The sequence below is a fragment of the Pleurodeles waltl genome, chromosome 1_2 (assembly GCF_031143425.1).
Source record: "Pleurodeles waltl isolate 20211129_DDA chromosome 1_2, aPleWal1.hap1.20221129, whole genome shotgun sequence".
Lineage (NCBI taxonomy): Eukaryota > Metazoa > Chordata > Amphibia > Caudata > Salamandridae > Pleurodeles > Pleurodeles waltl.
Window position 1 is genome coordinate 1152542854 of NC_090437.1, and position 22500 is coordinate 1152565353.

The 22500-nt window shown below is 43.9% G+C and overlaps 1 protein-coding gene across 1 annotated transcript in view; it reads right to left on the minus strand.

Annotated features, from left to right (window-relative positions):
* Positions 1–22500, minus strand: part of TMEM128 (transmembrane protein 128) — a 113718-nt gene that overhangs the window by 8027 nt on the left and 83191 nt on the right. The window contains exon 4 of the mRNA XM_069202871.1: positions 7812–7921. Within this exon, the coding sequence (XP_069058972.1) occupies positions 7822–7921 (100 nt within the window). The 3' untranslated portion in view covers positions 7812–7821. The remainder of the gene's footprint in view (positions 1–7811; positions 7922–22500) is intronic.

Below are 22500 nucleotides of genomic sequence, written 5' to 3' on the forward strand. Positions count from 1 at the left end.
GTAAGAGTAGAAACACTGCCTGTGGGTACAACACAAACGACACTCCAACGTTAATTCATATAAGTCGTTTAGGAAAAGCTGGCATCTCAACCTGTTTTCAATGTTATGCAGTTGTGAATAGTATCTTAAGGTAGATGTGCACAAGTTGAAGCAACTGTACCACATTTTCAAGCATGGTTTGCCCCACATCTGAGTTCAGCATCATACACATGTAAACAAAATAAGGTGACGAAAATATCTTTGCAGAACTCCTTATTAGAAAGCTGCATGTCACTTAAGGGAACGTTTACCATAAACGCAGTCATTTGTACTTGAGCCCTGGATAAGTGTGACTTTTGGTCCTAAGGAGAGTTGTATACTCCGTAAGAAGCAGCACGTTTGTATATATAGTGCATAATCCATCTTGCTGTTGTTCTCTGAGAGAATAGGTTTTATATGACAGTAGTTGACCAAAATCTGGTTCAGTTGTTTGTGATTTCTCCAAGTATCCATTAGCACCCTTTACACATCTGAAGTGAGAAGGAAGGTTCCCTGCTTCACTGTTTTGTGGATTACTGAATATGTTAGGCAACTGATTGAATTGGTTGACATGTGAAGCTGGCATGACCTTTGGAATGTAGGAAGGGAGACTCGTCGTTATGAAATTGAACGAAAGGATTTTAAATTGTGAGTGCTTACATACTGCTTACTCTTCCTAAAAAGGTGATGGGGATTAAGAAGGCTGTCTACCTGTGGAAGAATTCGAATATTATTCAAATACACTTGCTAAGTAGTCAATTCAAATCCCAGTCTGAAATACTTCCTTGCTGACAATGTTGCATTAACCTAAACAATGATTCAATGGTCCAATGTGGCTGCTCAGCATTTCATTTCACTCCTTGGCAAGCATAATCAATGGTATAAGGAGAGCTGGGAACCACTAACAAGATAGGTTTCATTAGATGACTGATCTGCAGATTCTTGAAAATGATGGAAGTCTGGACCACCATGTCAATAACGTCATGAAAAGCTATGACATTGTCCAATGGAAATGCCAGCCAGAATCTGCTTCCTTGTGTGAGATCCAATGACATCACCAAGGAGTGTCAATCTGCATCGGATGTTTGGGTTGATCGTCTACAGCAAATCTCATTCAGGAGGATCCCCTCCATGTTCAGGAGGAGGAACTGAGTGAATAAGATATACTTTGTATGGTCTTCTGTTCTCAGATGCTGCTCTCTTGGTGTCTCTTCTCTAGGCCTTATTTGATGACTCTTTGAGGGACTAAGAGTTCATGGCCTTAACTGTAAATGTTTTTTTGAGTGTTGCTATGTTCCTCAGTGGGGGAGCTGGCTGATGGCACTGAGGTGAGAATCGCATGCATTAGGTATTTCCAGAGTACCTTACAGAGGGCAGTCATATTGTCATCCTGAAAAGTTCAAATAGGTATGGGTTCTGCAGCCCAGGGCTGCAGGTGCTCAATCAAAGGGGACAGAAGGCTGATCCTTTTCAGAAACCTTTGGTTTAATGTAAAAGAGTCCATCTGGAAAATCTGTCCTATAAGTGGCTAAAAAAGAGTGCTCTGTTTAATAAATCCTATACCTGGGCTTAGGAAATAAGCCAACTTTCTGTGCCTGTCCGAGATACCTGACCCAGCACTGACTCATCACAGCCTCAAGAAGTGAAAGGATTGAGACTCCTGGTCCTCAACTGGTGTCAAAAGTAGAAAGCCACAACCTGGAAGCAAGCTTGGAGCCATGTGCAAGTTTCAAACTCCAAAGACAGGGGTTGTCGGTACTTAAAGTGGAACCTCGATAGACAGTCTTATCTCTTCTTCAGTGACACTGCCCCAAGATCAGTGCAAAACAACAGTTTGGAACAAATTTAAATGGAGAGCAACTCTGTATTTGCATCAAAGAGTGCAGATAAAAATGAACATTAGAGCGCTGTGGTGGTTTCATATATAGTTCTGTGGTGTCACCTTTGGGAAGGTATTGTGTCGAGTAGCAGTTGTGGCAGCACACAGTGGAGTTGGACAGCTATTTAAACTTTTTCAGATTTTTCTGGTTTCTAGGAAAATTCATGACTTAAGGTAGCTGCAGGTAGAATTATACATCAAAAAAGTTGGCCTTAAGATGACATAAAAGAGTAGGTGTGAGGTCACGTTAGTCTAGGTTCCCTCAGTTGCATTTACACAAGCAATTTACATTCACAACCTGGGGGAAAATAAAGGTTTGGCTAGAGATTGTCAGAGAGCTCTAAAATGTTCTATTTCATATGTGTAAGTTCTGAGCTGCCAAAGCCTTGGTCATTTTTTAAGGAGCTGTGAGTTTAAAACTGAAACCGAACAACTGTATGCTGGGAGATTTGCTTGAAGCTTTGTATATATGTGGGTGAGAGAAGATAGGATAAATGCAGTTGCAATCGGTATACCTGGATTTTATCTGTATAGGGTAGACTCGATCCTCAAATGTCCTGAATCTAAAGCCTATCATAAAGCCAGTATTGGTGACAGTATACAAATCTGATGATTCTGTTTCATACAGTTTCTACAAACATAGCAGGACTGTGTACTAGACTAACACGAACTCCATACTATAGAATCACTGTCCACATATATCATCAGTAACTATTGGTGTGTCTCAGTTAGCTCACAGTACCACATCCAACCCCTAAACTGACCAGGGTAAAGATGTTGCTGGCAACCTCAAACATGACACTCTGATTCTCAAGGTATCCGTGTAAATAGATCTAACTCTTTCACCTGGACACTCTTGCATATACATGGAAAACAAAAGAAAGAAACAAAAAAGCATTTTCAAAACATTTATTGAAATGATCATATTCTTGCATTAAAAGCATGAGCTATGATTATTAGAAAGATAAGACATTACTGTAATCAGCATTGTTAGAATGGTAAACAATATGAACAATTCAACCATAAGCAATTGTTACTGATGATACCTAACTCCTATTTGTATCTAATACTATACTAAAGAGAGCATATCAGGAGTACCCTTCTGCCAGATCAGTTGGGTTAAACAAACCCCCATACATTGGTGTAAGGTGTCTGGAAGACTAGGCAGGATGGAGGTCGGAGTCAGCAGGCCTGCATCTCAGTCACAGTTTGCAGAAGTTCCGTGATAATCCCAGCATAGAAGTGCTACTCTCACTGAGCTGTAGTAAGGAAGCTGTTTAAAAAGTACCTTTCCTATCACACTGTGACAGAGGCGCAGAACAGCTCATTTGGTTTTCTTATACAGTTCCTATGAATTAAGTAGGACTGTGTATTAGGTTAACATGAACTTCAGACCACAGTGACTTAGCCAGCCTATACCATCAGAAATTGTTGGCCCTGTTTCCTAGCTAGCTCACAGTGCTCCATGTGAACCCCTTGCCTTATCAGGGTACCAGATTGTACCAGCAACCTCAAACATGACCCTCTTATTTCCAAGGAAATTGTGTAAACAGATCTACCCTTTCTTTGTCACTCTGAATGCCCATGCCCAAGGTAAACCAGGGATGTGGAATTCCTATCGCCCGACGCCCGGGACATCTGGTTTGGGGTCAAGGGCAAAAAGTTTTTATGTTTACTTTGTCCTTGGGACAAGTAGGCCCAACACCCTGCAGCACAAACCCTTTGGCTGCCTGTTTACAGAGAGTAGAACTCTCTGTAGTTGAGGTAATGTGTTTCCAAAAGATAATGCTGTTCGAACTTGTATTTATGGTTCATTATTTGAAAGCCTTCATTATTAGGGTGAGTGCTGTAAATAAATGTTTTAAGGTCACACTTCACTACTGACGTTGGTTCCAGTACAAAAAAAAAAAAAAAAAAGTGTACACACATGTTTGAAAGGTTTAGACTAAGAGGCTAAGTATAATGCTCCCAGAATGCTCTCTGGTTATATGCAAATGAAGTGTCATTTAGTAAAATGTGTTGATGCATGCTAGTATTTCCCAAAAATATTTCTAATGGAAAATCAGTGTAACCATTTTCAACACGATTATGGGAAGCATGAAAATAAACAAACACTGACAAAGCCAACTGATCTGACATATTTTTATAAGTCTTTTAGTTTCATCAATCCGTGTCTTGTTTTGACATGGCTTTTGTAATACTTTATTGTTGTGGGAGCTACCAGCCCTCAACATTGTAACAAACACTGGCAAAACCCCCTAAAATGTTTTTGAACGCTAAAAGCACAAGTTGCCACCAGCGGCATAACAAAGGCCCCACAGCCGCCCTCCAGGTGGCCCCTTCAGCACAGCATCTGCCCTGAGTGAGTCTGGAGAGGGGGCTCCTCCATGTTCTTTGCAAAAGGGCACCCTCCAGTTTCGTTACGTCACTGATTGCCACTGTAGTTCCCGACACTGAACAAAACTACTTTGTGTGGCAATATGCTCCTTGTGGAAGAGCAGAATGCGATCACTCACAGTAAAGCCAGCCGAAAGAGAGAGAAATAGAAGTTTAATAAAAACAAAATGTCTTTGTTAACACCAGACCTAATTAGGGACCAAGACCCACATGTAGGTAGCTTTTTGCATGTCGCAAACAGCGACTTTCGCTGTTTGCGACGTGCAAAAAGCACATTGCGATGCTCAAGCCCAGTTTTGCGATTCAGTAACCTGGTTACCGAATCACTAAACGGGTTTGCGACTCGCAATTAGTAAGGGGTGTTCCCTTCCTAATTGCGACTCGCAGTGCAATGTAGGATTGTTTTGTGACCGCGAACGTGGGCGCAAACCAATCGCAGTTTGCACCCATTTCAAATGGGTGCTAACACTTTCGCAAAAGGGAAGGGATCCCCATGGGACCCCTTCCCCATTGTGAATGTCACTGCAAACATTTTCTCAGAGCAGGCAGTGGTCCTGTGGACCACTGCCTGCTCTGAAAAAGTTAAACGAAAACGTTTCATTTTTCGTTTTTGTTATGCATCTCGTTTTCCTTTAAGGAAAACGGGCTGCATTACAAAAATAAAAAAACTGCTTTATTGAAAAGCAGTCACAGACATGGTGGTCTGCTGTCTCCAGCAGGCCACCATTCGCGAAGGGGTCGCAAATTGCGACCCACCTCATGATTATTCATGAGATGGGCATTTGTGAAGCCCTTGCGAATCACAGATGGTGTCAAGGACACCATCCTACATTCAGATTTGCGACTCGCAATTTGCAGGTCACAAATCTGAACCTACCTACATGTGGCCCCAAATTCTTAAAGAAAGTCACAAAAGTGCACCCATGGTATATGTCGTACCCCTGTAAAATATTTGTGAACTGTATTTTAGCATGGGTAAATACGATGTGTAGATTTGCTCAATCTATTGAGCATTTGCAAGTTCATTTTCCCTCCAGCCACTTTCTTCCCAACCCTGGAAGAAGTTCTAATTCTGCCATTGTCAGGAGTAAATGTCCAACCTTTCTTATTATGGGAAAATATTAGAGAGAAGCTGGTAAAAATCTTTAAAACATGCAGGTTAGTAGGTTTGCAGACTCAAAGGCATTCCAGCCCTGGAACTATTGCTTACTGCTTCCTCCAGCCCCAGTATGCAGATCTGCAGAAAGGTGGCAAAATAAGGAAATTGCTACAGTAGGGATTGAAACTGCAAGTATTCAAGCCCTACTATGGTAGTAGCCCTGGCATAATCAGAGAGGCTATTAATTGCGGCCATAATTTGTCACCACACTACATGGCACCAAAGGGACAAGTAGATCTTTTTACAGGACAAGTAGATTTGAGAAGCAACCTGTCCCCTGGACAAGTAGATATTTTAATAAATTCCACACCCCTGTAAACACAAGAAAGATACGGAATTGGCTTTTCAAACATTTATGGAAACACTCCTATTCTTGTATAGAAAGTATGAGCTGCAGCTATTAGGCAGATGAAACAAAGCAATGTAACCAGCAATATGAGAATGGTGAAAAAAATAAACAATTTAACCATGGCAAAGTTACGATGTTGTTACACACCTATCTGCCACTACCTACACTAAAGTGAGCATAGCGTGAGTACCCTGTGCCTGATCCATTGTGATAGCATAATTCCCCATACTTGGGTATGATGTGGCAGGAAGCAGGTCTGATGTGGAATATAGGCTATCGTCCTTTGCAGGATAGAGGTCACAGTCAGCAGGGCTGCATCTCAGTCACAGTGCACAGCGTTCTAGTATAACCACAGCAGACGTTTTCGTCTGCCAAATTTAGCACATGGGCGGTTTATAAAATAAATTAAAAAATAAAATTAATAAAAAAACACTTACCTGTGTCACTGCCGCTGTCCTCACCTACGTGCTGCTCCTCTCCCTGCAGGCACAGGCTCCAAGACTGCCCTGCGCCAATTCTGATGCTGCCCAGAGCAGCGCCAGGATTGGCCGGGAGCGCTCAGCCAGGGCACTCCCAGGCAGACTGGGAGCCTGTGCAGGCTCTCTCCAGCCCAAGCCCTGTGTGCATGTGTGTTTGGCCGGCCTGAGATGGCTAGCCAAACACACATGTTCTCTGAGGGGGAGTGCACACTTGTCACCCCTGAGGCCCAGCCCCTTTTCCACAAAAACGATAATAAACAGAGTTTATTATCGTTTTTGTGGAAAGGGATTGCAGGTGACGCTGGAGGTGGGGGTAGGGGTGACGCTCCTCCACCCTTATGGAGGAGCTGCCCCTGATTAAAACATGTAAAAAGTCACCACTAAAAAATGTGTTGAGCTAAATTGTGAAATCTAAAATGGAGACTCAGTGCAGGCCCTAATGTACTTCACTACAGTTTTGTCTTGTTAAAATTAAGGGTCTCCTAACGAGCACCGCAAGAAGGCAAAACAATGGCATCACGTTCTAAATGTAGGACACCGAAACTAACTGTATAGATTACAGGGCAACAGTGTTAACAGGAGAGTGTGGGAAAGGTCACCATGAGAAAGAGATGTCCACCTAAACAACTGAATCTAAAATGGAGATTAAAATGCAAGCCACGCAACACTGTTTGGTAAGAACTAAATATGCACTGGTAAACATTGTAATATAAAATATATATTTTACATTTTTAAATAAAGCAACGTTGCAGGAAAGGAGAACATATCCATCACCTTCAAACATGGGAAGGGGAGCTCCTAGGAAACGTGGTATAGAACATTCACCTATACCTCTGGTTTTAGTTTCTAAGTGCCCAAACAGTGATTTCAGATGCTTGGAACTTGACAGCAGGTTACTTCTGTAATGCACTCTTCACTCAGGCTAATCTCGTAAAACAGAGTTAGTGAATTCTCTTACACGCAGGCACAGCTTGATGAAAGACAATAAAATGTACAGGTATGAAGTCAAACTAGTCACTGTATATGTTAGCCAGGTTCACTGGTATAGAACTCTTCCTTGGTATCTAAGAACCTGAAGCAATATGACTTGAGGTGACATATTGAAGCCATACATGAAGTCTTGTTGAAAGTCAGTATGGTATTATATTAGATCTGGTAATTAATATGTATTCAAAAGAGAGAAGAGTCCATTTACTTCTTTCTAGGTAATACAATTATCAACACAATTCTAGTTACTTTAAACACATTACTGCTGCTTAAAGTTCATTAGGATATTAGGCTATTAAGCTCAGACCAGACACATGAATTATTATCTGCTAATGACATAAATAACTGACTAAACACACCCTGCTCCTGGACAAGCAGTTTACTCCTTATATCTTCCATTCGTGTGTAGTGCTGTAGCTAGCTATAAATGCACTACATGCATACATATGTCACACCCACTATAAGAAGTATTATTAGTTTCAAGGAATGTGAATATAAATTGTTAAAACAACTAAAACTAAATAAATTGAAATAAGCCTTTACCTTAAATATTTTATCCAAATAGTGCCACCAACATCACTAGACCCATAAATTGTGTGAACAGCAACAAGGGAGTAAGGTATGACCACACTGGCCAGAAAGCAACATTATAGCTGTAAGAGATTAAAGACAAAGATCACTTGAACATATTATACAAGTATTATACAAGATCTAAAGCAAGATAGGACTACTGAAATATTGTGATACGATAATTAACATATTGTACAACGACAGGTGTGATATCACCTTAGTTCAGTCAAAATGTCCAAAAAAAAAGATACCTTTCAATTGCAATGGCCTTACAGTATTAAAGGAGTCCTCATTCTGTAACCTACCACTTATACTTTTGACTATGTACATGTTCATCTCATTATCCAAAAAGAAGAGAGACAAAATAATATAAAAGATTGTGCCAACAAAAGTGGTGGATTTATGTAAATTGATAACTTACAAGTACAACAAAACAGGCTTCTTGTACCATAGTTTCATTATGTTTGATAATTCTTTACGATTTCCTCTGTTTCGTCAGTGAAGAAGATAAACAGCAGATGAATTTACGAGAGCATGCAATGACAAAACCGTGAATTCAGGAAGAAACCGTCCATTTAGATTCTGAAAAAGTCCATCTTCTCATAAAATCCTCAAAATAATAATGTGATCACTTTCTAGAGCTTGATACCGCACATCAGTCTTCTTTAATTGCTGTAAATAAGGAAATTGTGCGAACAGATCCACCCTTTTGTTGTTACTCTGCATGCCAGAGTTAAAAACAAGAAAGATACTAAATATACTTCAGTAAGAGGAAAGGTTGAGATTGCCATGTCTTAGGATTGAAACTTGTAACCTCCAGGTTGGCTGCATATCAACCCTGAATGCTTACCTCCCAATGCTCTCACAGAAAATAAACAAAAATAAATACAATGATAAACATGTTGCACTCGTCATTTGATGTCAATTCCATTATTAAACTGACACAATGCTAAATTACATCTCTTGTTCATGAGCATACACTAGGTTTACAGGTTATTCTAAATAAATGCAACAACCTGACCCAACACATATTTCATGCCATATGTCCGTTCCGCACCATCTACAAACACGCACTGCCAAAGCCAACAAGTTTCAGTTTTTCAAACAAGCACCACCAAAGCCAATATGTCTGTCATGTAACTGAAATGCAGCACTTTCCTGATGAAGTCTGCAGCATATTAGGACTTTAAGAGAGGTCCCTCGATTAAGCACAAGATTGTTTTGCAGCAGTCCAGAGTAACTCAGGCAATTACACGCATGCAACACTGTCCCCGCAATCTTAGGACACCATAAAATTATGAACAGATGCTCTTTCATGTCTCCGTTTGTTGAAAGTGGAAGTAAACAATGGAAAAAAAAATACAGTGCTTGTGATCTGATTCCACCTGAATCTTCTACTTCAACAAATCTGCATATTCACCTTTGCAAGCATAATGATTTTTTTCTTGTCTTCCTGAATAAATATGCCACTGCTGTGTTAAAATGGTGATATTCATTATCAAGGCTCTGGGTGCAACTCCTGTACATAACAGAATAAGTGACCCAGATAATAAGTTACTTACCACCGATAACGCATTATCTGGTAGAGACTATGGGGGTCATTACAACCCTGGCGGACGGTGTTAAAGCGGCGGTAAGACTGCCAACAGGCTGGCGGTCTTGTTTTTTAGTATTATGACCATGGCGGTTACCGCCATGGTCATCCGCCGCTTCCCCGTTCAGCCCGCAGGCCTGGAGACCTGGGTCTCCAGCCCGGCAGCCGTGACAATACCGCCGCCGGTATTGTGACCCTGCTTACCGGCGTGGATTTCCAGCGGTAGGATCCGCCATGAAATCCATGGCGGTAAGCACTATCAGTGCCAGGGAATTCCTTCCCTGGCACTGATAGGGGTCTCCCCCACCTCCCACCCCCACCCGACTCCCTCTCCTACACCCCCCACCACCCCTGCCACCCCCAAAGGTGGCAGGGCCCCCCTCCCCACCCCAACCCCCAACATAACATTACTGACACACACCCGACACGCACGCAGGCACCACCAACACACATACACGCACACACACCGACATACATGCCAACATCCACACACACACTCAAACACGTACACCCACATTCACGCACACATCCATACAGACATACATACAGACAGACACGCACACATTTCCCAAACACGCAACACCCCTGCAAGCATACACGCACTCACACACACCCCCTACATACACAGACGCACACCCCCATGCACCCACACAACACACAACACCCCCCACCCCCTTCCCCTAACGGACGAACGACTTACCTGTTCCGTCGATCCTCCGGGAGGGGATGGGAGCCATGGGGGCAGCTCCGCCAACACCACACCGCCAACAGAACACCGCCGCGCAGAATCATAGGACGTGATTAGCTCGGCGGTGTTCTGTTGGCGTGGGGGTGGAGGTGGAGCAACCTCCACTTCCCCCCCGCCCGCAAGTATGGCTGTTGGCGGCTTTCCGTTGGAAAAACAACAGAGGGCAGCCAACGGTCATAATACACTGAGCGGCAAACCGCCACTACTGGCGGTCTTCCACACGGCGGTCCCTCGGCGGTCTTCTTAAAAGACCACCGAGGTTGTAATGACCACCTATATCTAGCTGCAAATTCCTTACCTTTGAAATTCCCAGGAGCCAGCCTCCATCCAGAAACATTTGCATGAGCAGTACCCCTGCGCACAGTCTGGTGGCTTTGTTAGGTTCCACGCATCATCGTTGGCGCTGGAAGTGACGTCATGGTCACCTATGTAGGTCCCACCCAGGTGCGCTGACATCAGTTACTTTTCATGACTTTCCACGCCAGGAGCGCAGTGCCATAAAGTGAACCGACAAATGTGTATCCAAACTAGGGCCCTGAAAAGGATTAACCCTAATCTGAGAAATCTGTTCACAGAGCGGGTAGACATGGGGTGGTGTAAGGAATCTGCAGTTACAGTCTCTACCAGATAATGCATTACCGAAGGTAAGTAACTTGTTCATATGATATAGACTTCTAGCTGTAGATTCCTTACCTTTGAATAGATACCCAAGCCATATCTTCCTGGCGGGGGGCTGCTGACACATTTTCTAAACTAGAAAGCCATGCAGAACCGAACAAACTAAAAGCCTGACGCTGTGAACCTGATTGTCCAGGCAATAGTATTTGGCCAGCGTGTTCAGGAATGTCCATGTTGCTGCCTGACAAATATCCAAAACTGGGACTCCATGAGCTAACGCCGTGGTTGCAGCTTTTCCTTTGCTGGAATGGGACATTAAGCCCTCAGGGGCTGCTTTTTAGCCAGGGAGTAGCAGATCTTGATACAGAGAATAACCCAGCGCGAAATGGTTCGTTTCTGTACTGTCCAACCTTTTTTCACTCCAACATACCACACAAAATGTTGGTTTTCCACCCAGAACTCTTTTGTGAGGTCAAGGTAGAATGACAACACTGTTTTTGGGTCCAGACGGTGGAGTTGCTTCTCCTCTTTAAAGGGATGTGGAGGAGCATAAAAGGTAGGCAGGTTGACAGACTGCCCAATATGGAATGGGGTCACCACCTTTGGCATGAAAGAGGCCCTGGTGCGAAGCACCACTTTGTCTGGGAACAAAGATAGATAAAAAGGATTGGGTGATCAAGCCTGCAGCTCACTCACTCTCCAGGCAGATGTTATTGTCACTAGGAAGGCTATCTTGATAGTAAGCAGCCGAATGGGACAATTGTGATGCGGCAGAAGGGAGCATACATTAAGTATGTGAGAACTAAATTAAGATCCCACTGAAGCATGATAAAGGGCATAGGTGGAAACATATGTACAAGCTCTTTGATAACCCTATGTACAATAGGGGACTTAAACACAGAGGGGTGGTCAGGCAGCCACAGGAAGGCAGACAGAGCAGAGAAATAATTCTTAGGAGTGCCCAGAGCAGAGCCCTGCTGGGCAAGGGTAGTAATAAAGAGAAGAATGTCAGAAAAAGAGGCAGAAATAGGGTCGATAAACTTACCTCTACAATATTTTACACATTTTTGCCAATGCCAGGCGTATACCGTCTTGGTGGAGGGCCGCCAAGATAACTTTACAGACTTCAGGAGGAAGGTCAAAAGCTATCAACTGCCACTGCTTAGGATACCATACTCTCCACACCCAGTCTGGAGCCACAAGGATAGCTCGGATCCGGTCGTTCCTGATGTTCTTGAGAATTCTGGGCAGAAGTGATATGGGTGGAAAGGCGTACAGGAGACCTGAACTTCACTTGAGATGAAAAGCGTCTTCAAACAATAGCCACCTTGGAAACTCCAATGCGCAAAACCTTCTGACATTGTGCGTTCTCTTGGGAAGCGAACAGATCTAACCAAGGCTCCTCCCACTGCTGAAAGAGTCCTTGCCCCACCGCTAAATGGAGACTTAGTTCGTGATCCGCTAGGAATTGATGGATGAGTTTGTCTGTCTTGGTGTTCGGAGAACCTGCCAGGGGCTGAGCCACCAGGGTTATGCCCTGCTGTTCCAGCCATGTTCAGAGATGCGGGCCTCTTGACAAAGTGTCCACAACCACATCCTGTCCTGCTTGTTGCAGTACCACATGGCGGTGGTGTTGTCCGTGAACACCTGCACTAACGTCCCTTTGACAGAGGTATGGAATGCTTTCAATGCTAGCCGGATCGCAGGGAGCGCCAGCAAGTTGATGTGGAGTCTAGATTCCGCCATAGACCAGTGTCCTCTGATCTCCAACTCTCCCAGATGGGCACCCCATCTCAGGAGTCTCAGGAGTGACACACCTGTCACTACTGTCAGATCTGGTTGAGGAAGGGAGAGGAGTCTGCCTTTGAGCCAATCACGGTTCATCAGCTACCACTTCAGGCCTTTTGCAGTTCTGGACCATATCAGAGAGATTCTCCTGATGATGCACCCACTGGAACTTCAGGTCCCACTGCACAGCACCCATATGCCATCTGGCAAGATTCCCCAGCAGGAACTAGGAAGCCAGGAGGCCCAGCAGTCTCAGAGTCATTTTCACCGAAATCCACGACAGTGGCTGAAACATCTGTATCATAGCCTGAATATCCTGGCCTTGCTGCTCAAGAGGATAAGCCCAAATCTGCACTGTGTCCAGAACTGCTCCGATGAAAAGGATCATCTGAAAGGAGTCAGGTGTGCCTTCAGCCCATTTAAAGTGAACCCCAGCTAATGCAGGATGTCCACTGTGGTCTGACAGTGAACCCACCTTTAACAGCCAGTTGTCGTGGTAGGAGAAGACTGAAATATCTGACCTGTAGGTGATGAGCCACGACCACCGCCATTACCTTGATGAACACCCGAGGGGGGGCTTGTAAGACCAAAGCGGAGCAAGGGGAACTGAAAATACTTGTGGTCTACCTTGAACCTCAGGTAGTGTCTGTGGGCAGGCAGGATGGGGATGTGAAAATATGCATCCCGCAAGTCCAACTCTAACAAACAGTCTTTTTGGTTTAGGGCAGACAAGACCCGAGCCAAAGGGAGCATCTTGAACTTTTTGAGGAAGAGATTGACAGTTCGTAGTTCTGATGTAATGGACTGCCAATGAAAGAGACGATGTTGGATTCTCTCTCTAACTGGGCACCCATGGTCTTGCAGGACCAGACTAGGAGGGCTTATAGGATGCAGCTGCCGGGGGTGGAGGGGGTTGGTGATGGACAACTTCTAGCTACCAGACCCACTGGGTCGAAATGCACTGCGTCCATGTCCTCGCACAGTTTGGGCAGCTTGCGCCGGACAGTGGCTGGCATTGGGCTGGGGAGGGACACGCCCATTCTGTAGCAACGAAGTGGCAAAAGACCGACTGGGACAAGTTGTCATTGAAAGGCCTAATGACATGGCTGCGAGTCCTTGAAATGCTCTATCATTGAGTCTGCCTTATTTCCGAAGAGTCAAGTCCAGTCGAAGAGCCTGTTCATGATGTTGGCCTGGACATCATCCGAAATCCAGATGTTCTCAGCCAGGTATGGTGCTTCAAGGCCACTGTTGAGGCAACTGCTCTGCCCAGTGAGTCAGTCGTATCCAAACCACACCTAATGGTGAACTTTGCGGCATCTCTCCTGCCTTTCATTGCTTCGGACAGGATGGCCCGGGCCTCCATTTGGACCTGTGGCAGCACTTGTGCAACCATATCCCACAAGGTATGGGAATAATGGCCCAAGAGGCACGCAGTGTTCACTGACCGCAATGCTAGGCTGGTGGAAGAAAATATTTTCTCACCTAAACCATCCATCCTCTTAGATTCCTTGTCTGGGGGAGTGGCACGGAAAGCACTATGGGAAGTTGAGGCTTGGACTACCAAGCTCTCAGGGGTAGGGTGTTGGGTGAGGAAACTAGAATCACCTGGGGCAGGGTGATGCCAGCAGGCAATTGTCCTGTTTACAGGAGCCCCTGTGCTGGGCTTGTACCAAGATCCCAGCAGAATGTCAGGCTTTGTTTCATTAAATGGCAACAGGGGTTCAGATGAGGAAGACCCAGGCTGAAGCACTTCCGTCACAAGGTTAGTCTTGACCGCCACAGAGGGAAGTTCAAGGACCTCGGCTACCTTCTTCACCACCATTGAATAGGATTCTCCCTCATCTGTAGCCAGATGTTCCCATCTCCATAGCCACGTTAGGTGGAGAGAGAATGCCAGTATCGGAGGAGGTGTCCAGTCTTCTGTCATCTCCTAGTTTCTCATACCAGTCAAATGAAGTTGGGGTCTCTAACTGGTATTCTAAAGGGTCCAGTGATCCCTCCCACTCTTTCTCCATGCCTTGCTGCTCCAGAAAACGCTCAGGCAATGACCTAGGATCAATGGGCTCAGCAGGTGCCAGAATCGGATATGATTGACACCGTTTCGACTCTGAGTCGTCGGGATGAGAATTGGTGTGGCGTCGCCGATAGGTGCAGGGAGCATAGGCACTGATGCCGGAGAAGGTCGCATTGGCATGACTGTCGCTTATCGGATCTGTGAGATCTCATCGGAGCTAAGGCCAGAGCAGCTGACACGGAACCTGATGGAGTCTTCTTTGACCCCACAGGGCCCAAAGGCGCACGAAGGGTTCGGCCCACTCGAATATGCAGTACAAGTCTTTCAACTGAGTGGGGGTCACTCTGGCTACCGGAATTGTAGGGGAGGAGCAGAGTTGGATCTGGCTCCAAAGAATGGTACCTGGAATGCTGATGTTCCTCACTCATCGTGTCGGCCGACAGACGAGGCGAAGCTGAAGTCCACTTAGACTTCTTCTTCTTGTGCCTCTTCCCTGAGTGTTCCGAGGATATTGAGTGGACTGAAGAGGGTTTGGGGCTCTTGGAGTGGTCCTGCTACCACCAAGAGTTGCCCTAGTTGGTGTTGACAGCGAGCAGCTTTCGGCGCCATGGCCCAGCAGACCAAGCAAGAATCACGGTCACATTCGAGATATCACAAGCACACCAAGTGTGGTTCCATTACTCACATGGCACGGTGAAAGGCCTGACGTGGCTTAAAACCAACTTTCCTGGAAGACATCCATCGAGACACTTTTCAAAAATAGTTGACAAAAAGTCTAAAAAAGCTGTCATAAAGATAATGAGGGGTAGCTTTTTTATAGATCTTCGCTAACTGCCATGGAAAGAAAAGAACTGATATATGTGTGCCTGGGTGGCACCGCAACATCACTTCCGGAACCAACGTTGCTGCCACGCAGAACTGGACAAAGCCTCCCAACAGCGTGCAGGGGTACTGCCTAATGTTAGACTTTTTATCCTTGGCGTGGTCTCCCTTAACTTTTTGCCTCTGCTTCCCAGGTTGCTGATGTGTGGTGAACTCTGTTTTTGCTGTTTTTTATTCTGGGCACTTTACCACTCCTATCCAGTACTAAAGTGCAAGTGCTCCTATACAAAATGTGTATGTAATTGGTTCATCCATGATTGGCATATTTGATTTACTGGTAAGTCTCTAGTACAGTGCACTAGAGGTGCCCAGGGCCTGTAAATCAAATGCTATTAGTGGGCCTGCAGCACTGGTTGTGCCACCCACAATAGTAGCGCTGTAAACATGGCTCAGACCTGCCACTGCAGTGTCTGTGTGTGCAGTTTTAAATTGCCAATTTGACTTGGCAAGTGGAAACCTTCCCTTTTCTGACATGTAAGACACCCCTAAGATAGGCCCTAGGTAGCCCCAAGGGCAGGGTGCAATGTATGTTTAAGGTAGGACATATACTAATGTGTTTTATATGTCCTAACAGTGGAATACTGCTAAATTCGGTTTTCACTGTTGCAAGGCCTATCCCTCTCATAGGTTAACATGGGGGCTGCCTTTAAATATGATTAAAGTGGAGATTCCTTTTGGTAGCGGATAGACATGTGGAGTTTCGGGTCTCTGAGCACCCAATTTAAAAATACCTCTGTTAGTAAAGCCGATTTTAAGAGTTTGTGTTTGAAAATGCCACTTTTAGAAAGTGAGCATTTTCTGGCTTAAACCGTTCTGTGACTCTACCTGTTTGTGGATTCCCTGTCTGGGTCAGTTTGACAGTTGGGTTGTTTGCACCTGTCTCTAGACAGTGACACAAAGGGAGCTGAGGTGTAGCCTGCATATCCTGATGAGCCATCTGTGCTAGGAGGGAGGGGGGGAGTGGTCACTCACACCTGAAAGGGCTGTGCCTGCCCTCAAACAATGCAGTCTCCAACCCCCTGGTGTGTGTCTGGGGCCTGGCCTAGGCAAAGCAGGATTTCACAAACAAGAGAGACTTTTCTTTGAAGTAAGCCTACTTCAAAGGGCGAAATGGGTATAAGAAGGGCACCCAAAACTACAGACTTTAGATCATTTCTGGAAACCAAGAGGAACCTCTGCCTGGAGAAGAGCTGAAGAGCTGGGGAAGAAGAGCTGCCATGTGTGTGTGTGCTCTGTGGAACTATCCTGCAGTTGCTGCTTCTGCCTGTGCAAGAGGACAAAGAATGGACTTTGTGTGCCTTCCTTCTTGTGAAGAACTCTCTAAGGGCTTGAAACTGAACTTGCCTCCTGTTGTTGAAGTCTCAGAGACAGCAAAGACTTCTTTCTCTCTGTCAGCACATGGAGCCTCTGCTGAGACTCCTGCCCTGCCAAGTGGTGCCCCATCCAGTTCCTGGGGCCTTGAAAGGAGAAGCTGGCAGGCCAAGTTTAAGTTTACATCATCCCCGTCATTTCCCTTGTTGTCACCCAGGCCCGGCTGACTGTTCAGAATAGAAGGAATGAGGTTCTGAAGTACTTGTGGCTGACTCCTGAGCAATGGCAGTGTTCTATAAGAGTCTGAATTCATGAGTCAGGTACCTGGGCATATTTACAAGGTGAACAGTCTGCTGTTAGAAGTATCCATGAGAAAATATGGATTTATTTTAATGAACCCTACACCATTATGTGAATTTACACTATTTTGTTGCAGTAAAAACATTGCTTTCAGTTTGTCATTTCACAGCCAATAAAGACTGGAGTTACATTTCTGTCTGCCTGTAGCCTCACAACATCAAGAAACCAGCTGACATGAAAACCTGGTGAACTCAAAAGTTACTTAATCATGGAGATTGTACCACTGTGCAAATATCTACATCAGATCTCTTTGCGCAGAGACAAAGAACAGAGTTACAAGAAATCAGGAATCTCTGGCTCATTAACGTAGCTAGATGATGCCCCTTTAGTTTGTAGAAAAGGGACTAAGAATCAGGAGTATTTATTACACATTAAAACGTAATACGGCTACCAGCAAATATTTAGTGATTGTATTATCAAAACGAGAAATTTCACAATACATTCTATATATATATATAATAATAAAACCAGTTGCGTGTATGATTAGTGCAGGCACATGACAAAGATATATGTGGAATATAATGAAATGTGATAATGCTTTAGGAGTATACTATCATTAGATTAACTTAGTACTTTTTAAATTGTATTTTCATCACTAATAGGCAGGGGGGGTTAGGGAGTAGGCAATAACAGGAGCGGTACCCATAGCCCAAGAACGGAATCTTAACACACTAATCACATGAGTCACAGTTCCTCCAGAGATAGGAAGATTAACAGGAGGACAGGGAAGGAAAAGACCGTCAGATAAGGGGCAAGGGCTAAGGAAGTAGTAAAATTAATTTTTAAAACAGCGCGGGACGATAAAAAGAAAAACAGACTGAAAATTAGAAACGGTGGCGTGGTGTGAGTATTAACAATATTTTGATGAACGTCACAAGACCGGCAAGAGTAAAACATATTGAGGGAGATAAAAATATTTTAACAACCATCTAAGTAACAAAAAGCGACTTAATTTGACACTCATCTGCCAGATTTACACAGGAAGCCAGAGGCAGACACAATAACGTGGGCGATGAATACTAGATTTATCTACTCGGATTATGAGAGAACGCTGCACAAGTCATTGGCAGTCAAGTGCAACGTAAGGCAGTTATTATAACGAAAGCTGTTGAAACCAAATGACGTCAACATGGACCTTAGTCACATATAATTTACACTATGACCAGCTTTCATTTTTAAGTCAACAGATTTTCTTCCGCCATCCCCCAGAAAGACTAGCTGTACAAGTACAAAATATGGATTTGTATGGAAAAGCCTAGCTCTAGATAACAATCTTGAGTGACGTGGTCATGTTACAGGTTTGTATTCAATAAATAAAAGACTATACATTGTTTTTCCTACATGCAGTAGTTTACAGTTTGTCTGAAAAAAACGATGAGAGATATATTCCATCACAGCCTACAATAAAACCTAGACGTATATTTTGTGCAACCACATATTTATAAATAATATATATATATATATATATATATATATATATATATATACAAGAAAATATGAGATCACTGTTGACAGTGGCAGAGATATAGGCTTTAAAATCTCTGATATCTTGTGATGTGCAAACCCCAGCATGACTTTTTAATGCATTTACATCAACATACTTGATTCATCATCAGCTGAACTCTTCAGTGGTCTAGTCTGGCCGAAGACAGTCCGGTACTGCAGAACCTCAATGACAGACAACATCTTCAGTTGACAAACTGGGAATGGGTTTACACAGTAGGCGGTGACGTTCTTTGAAAAAAGGCTGCGCTGTCTTCATTAAGTGGCTTATGCAAACATTTCAGAAATGCAGGTATAACGTAGAGCAAAATGTTTAGTTTTGATGTCAGGCATAATGTTTTTGACCATCCACTTCTGAAAGAGCTAATAAGAGGCGTGTAGATTTAGAGAAACACCAAGATAACTAAAACAGTAAAGAGTATATAGCCCAGATTTTACCCTACTGCCTTTCTCTTGTTTTCTTACTTTCTTTATCTTTTAAGATAGGATACATTAGATAGCTTACAGGCAAGCCATTTTTAGTCTCACAGTTTGAGCCTCTTGGGATTTTGTTAGTCAGCTAAGCAGGGAATCCTGATCCATGGCCCTTAAAACTGGACTTGCGTTTTTCAAACTATCCTGCACTAGGGTTAAATGTACATGATGCAGTGGTCATGTGATACCCTGCTTCTTACTTTCACATGTTGGCCTACTATTTCAGTTTTCCTGTGCAGAAGACTAATGTCCCGAGCCTGCTAGAAGGCTTTGTCAGTTGCTCACCAAGAGAGAGCTAGAAGTTACTGGGTGATATGGATACACCAAAACTAGGTGCACCCCTTTTAGAATGACCAAACCACCACAAACCAAAGGCTGACGACTGTTTATCATTTATAGCAGATTACAGGCAGCCATATATCTTTGCTCCGATTCGATCTTGCCCCGGGGGCCATCCTCTGTGCTTTTACTCACGCAATTATGCAAGTTTCTTTCGTGCTGTACTTAAAACTCAATAAGTGAAAAATAAAAAGTTGCAGCATTATCCACAGGTTTTAGAGATGGAAATGCTGGCACATGTGAATTAATAAAGTAATGTGTGGAGAAAGTATGGATAGATGCCCACGTGGCTGCCTGGTGGATGTCCAAAACCAGGACAACTCAAATTAAGGATGTAATTGCTGCTTTTGTTCTGGTGAAGTTAACACTTCGGTCCTCAGTAGTCTGTTTTGCAAATGAATAAAACAGTTTCATGCAAAGGACAGTCTATGTCAACACGTTTGGAACTAGACCACCTTTCATTTCATCTTCCCAGTACTTCTTAGTCCTATTTATTTAGAAACTAAGGGTCAATTTCGGATCCAAATGGGATAGCCTCTCCAACTCCTGAGAGGCGTATGGTAGATTTAAGAACACAGTGAGCATGATGGAAATGCCCCTGTAGGAAGGGTGACTCCACTTTTGAAGAAAGGATTCACAAGTCCTAAGTGAAAATGGAATTATGAGTTATGTACATTGATCAAGAGAACCTGTTCAGCTGTTAAAACTGTATTTAGATTTTGTGACTGAATGTATTAAGGGAAGGGAGTGTATAGAGGCTAGGTCTGCAATGGCTGCAGTTCACTGATGCAAGTTGCAAACGTGATTGCAATGTAAAACACAATTCACACAATCAACAATCTCAAGCTACAACTATTTAAGGGCTTAAAAGGGGTGTCCAGCAGAAAAGTGAGCAATAAATTCATATTCCACTGCAGTATAATGAAAGGGGCAGAGAGACAGTTGAATATGGGACTTGGGCTTACTGATGGAACTCATCAAGGTAGACAGTAACAACATTGTTTTCTGGAGGTGGTCTGAGACTGAGGCAAGTCCACTTTCAACCAGTTTTTGAGCTATCGGAATACAAGAATGCCCAGTCTGTGGAGATGTGCCACCACTACAGACACAATCTTCATAAAAACCTGAAAAAACACAGAATTGGAACCAGAACTGGTCTGACCTCACTAAAAGGGAGATACCTTCTGAGGACTTGCAAAATTGGCACATGAACATACACATCCTCCAGGTTTAGGGACACAAGCCAGGCTTCGGGATCCATGGTCAGCAGAACCTGAATGGCTGTCACCATTATGAAATTCTACTTCTTGGGAAAGAAGGTCTAGACTCTGATATCCAAAGTTGATTAAGGCCCTAGTTTCTCTTGGGGATGAGGAAGTACCAGAGAACTGCACACGCAGTTTCATAATGGATGAACATTAATTCTCACTGTCTCATTACAGATAAGACTAATTTATCAACGTGGTCTACTGCCTGGAAGTCTGGAGGAATCAGTCCCTGCACCAGTTCTGGTCACATCTGCCCACAATCTAGGCATTACTTTTGATTCCCAGCTCTCCTTCATTAGTTAAGTTAAAAACACACACTTCCACCACCTGCCACACACTACAGGTATCAAAAAGATCTCACCACTTTCACACTTTTGTACAACCTTTATCTAAGCACTTGTACTATCTCACCCTTACTATGTTCTCTTTATTGGCCTTTCTGCATATTCACTGCCACACTTTGGATTAAAAAGATGAACCCATATCTCAAACCAACTGAAGCTGTGCCATTGGCTACCTTTGGAAAAAAGCTCATGTTCAAGGCCCTTTGTCTCTGTCATAAAACTTGTAACACCACTTCTGCTAATTACATGAGTTTCTTGCTCAAACTAAATGCCCAGCTTCAAGCGCCTTCCTCCACCTCGGTTATCTTACTGGCAGTCAACCAGTTTCCTAATGCTTTTTTGGTGGTCTGCATATTCTGTGCACACCAGTAAAACGTGGAACCCTCCTTCTGTCAATCTTAATTTCACGAAGTGCATAACTAAATTTCCTAAACTACTTATAGCTTATAGCTACACTTTTTAACCTTTAACCTCTTCTCTGTTAAGTGCTTCCTTTCAGAGGCAGAACACCCTTTTTCAGGGTCAATGCACACTTTGAAATGATCATCATCATCATTTTGAAACAATCTGGGGGCATGATAGTGGTAAGATCTGAAGAAGTCTGATCAAAAGCTGGAGGAATGTTGGGGAGTAGGAGAAGGCAGACTTAAAGAAGAAGGCATAACCCGGTCAAACAATTTAAAGGCCCGCCCAGTACATCGTAATAGGGTGCCAAAGTGGAAGATAGTGCTAGAAAAATCCTATCTTCCCTTAAATGGCTGCTGGAAGATAAGATAACATGGCTTGGTGGCAGAAGCACTAGCAAAAGTGGAGTGAGGATGGCTGCTGCTATTGGTGACCCTCCCCCTATTGTCTTTGCTGCTGGAGCCAAGGAAAGGCTGAACAGGCTTTGAGGCTACGCCACATGATAAGCATGGCCCCTCAAATAACCTCAGAACGTCTGATACTACTGGTGTGATTGGCATGTAAGGGAAAGTAATAACAAGAAATGAGCAACAGCTCTTTAAAGCATACTAGGCTAGCATCTGCCTTCTCATCAAATAATTAAGCCCCATTAAAGGGCATGTCCATAAGCAAAGTTAGGACATCTTCAGAAAACCAGACGTCAGACATCTAACCATGGAGCCTAATGTTTATGTTTAGGAGTTTTATAGAGCTCTTTGTTACCCTCACTGGAGCATTCTGGTGCTGAACTGCTGGTGCAGTGTTTTATGGAGTAGGAGCAAAAAAGCTAAAGGACCATCCGCCTTGTATAGCTGCCCAGATATGCAGGTTAATGACAAATTTCTCAGTAGGAAACTGGAGATTATGAGCAGGTTACATTGACAAATAGGGTCTCTACTGTTGAAGGCTCTGTAAATTGGACACAGGCCCTTGAGTTGTGAACTCTTCACAATAGCCAACCAGTGGAGAGCG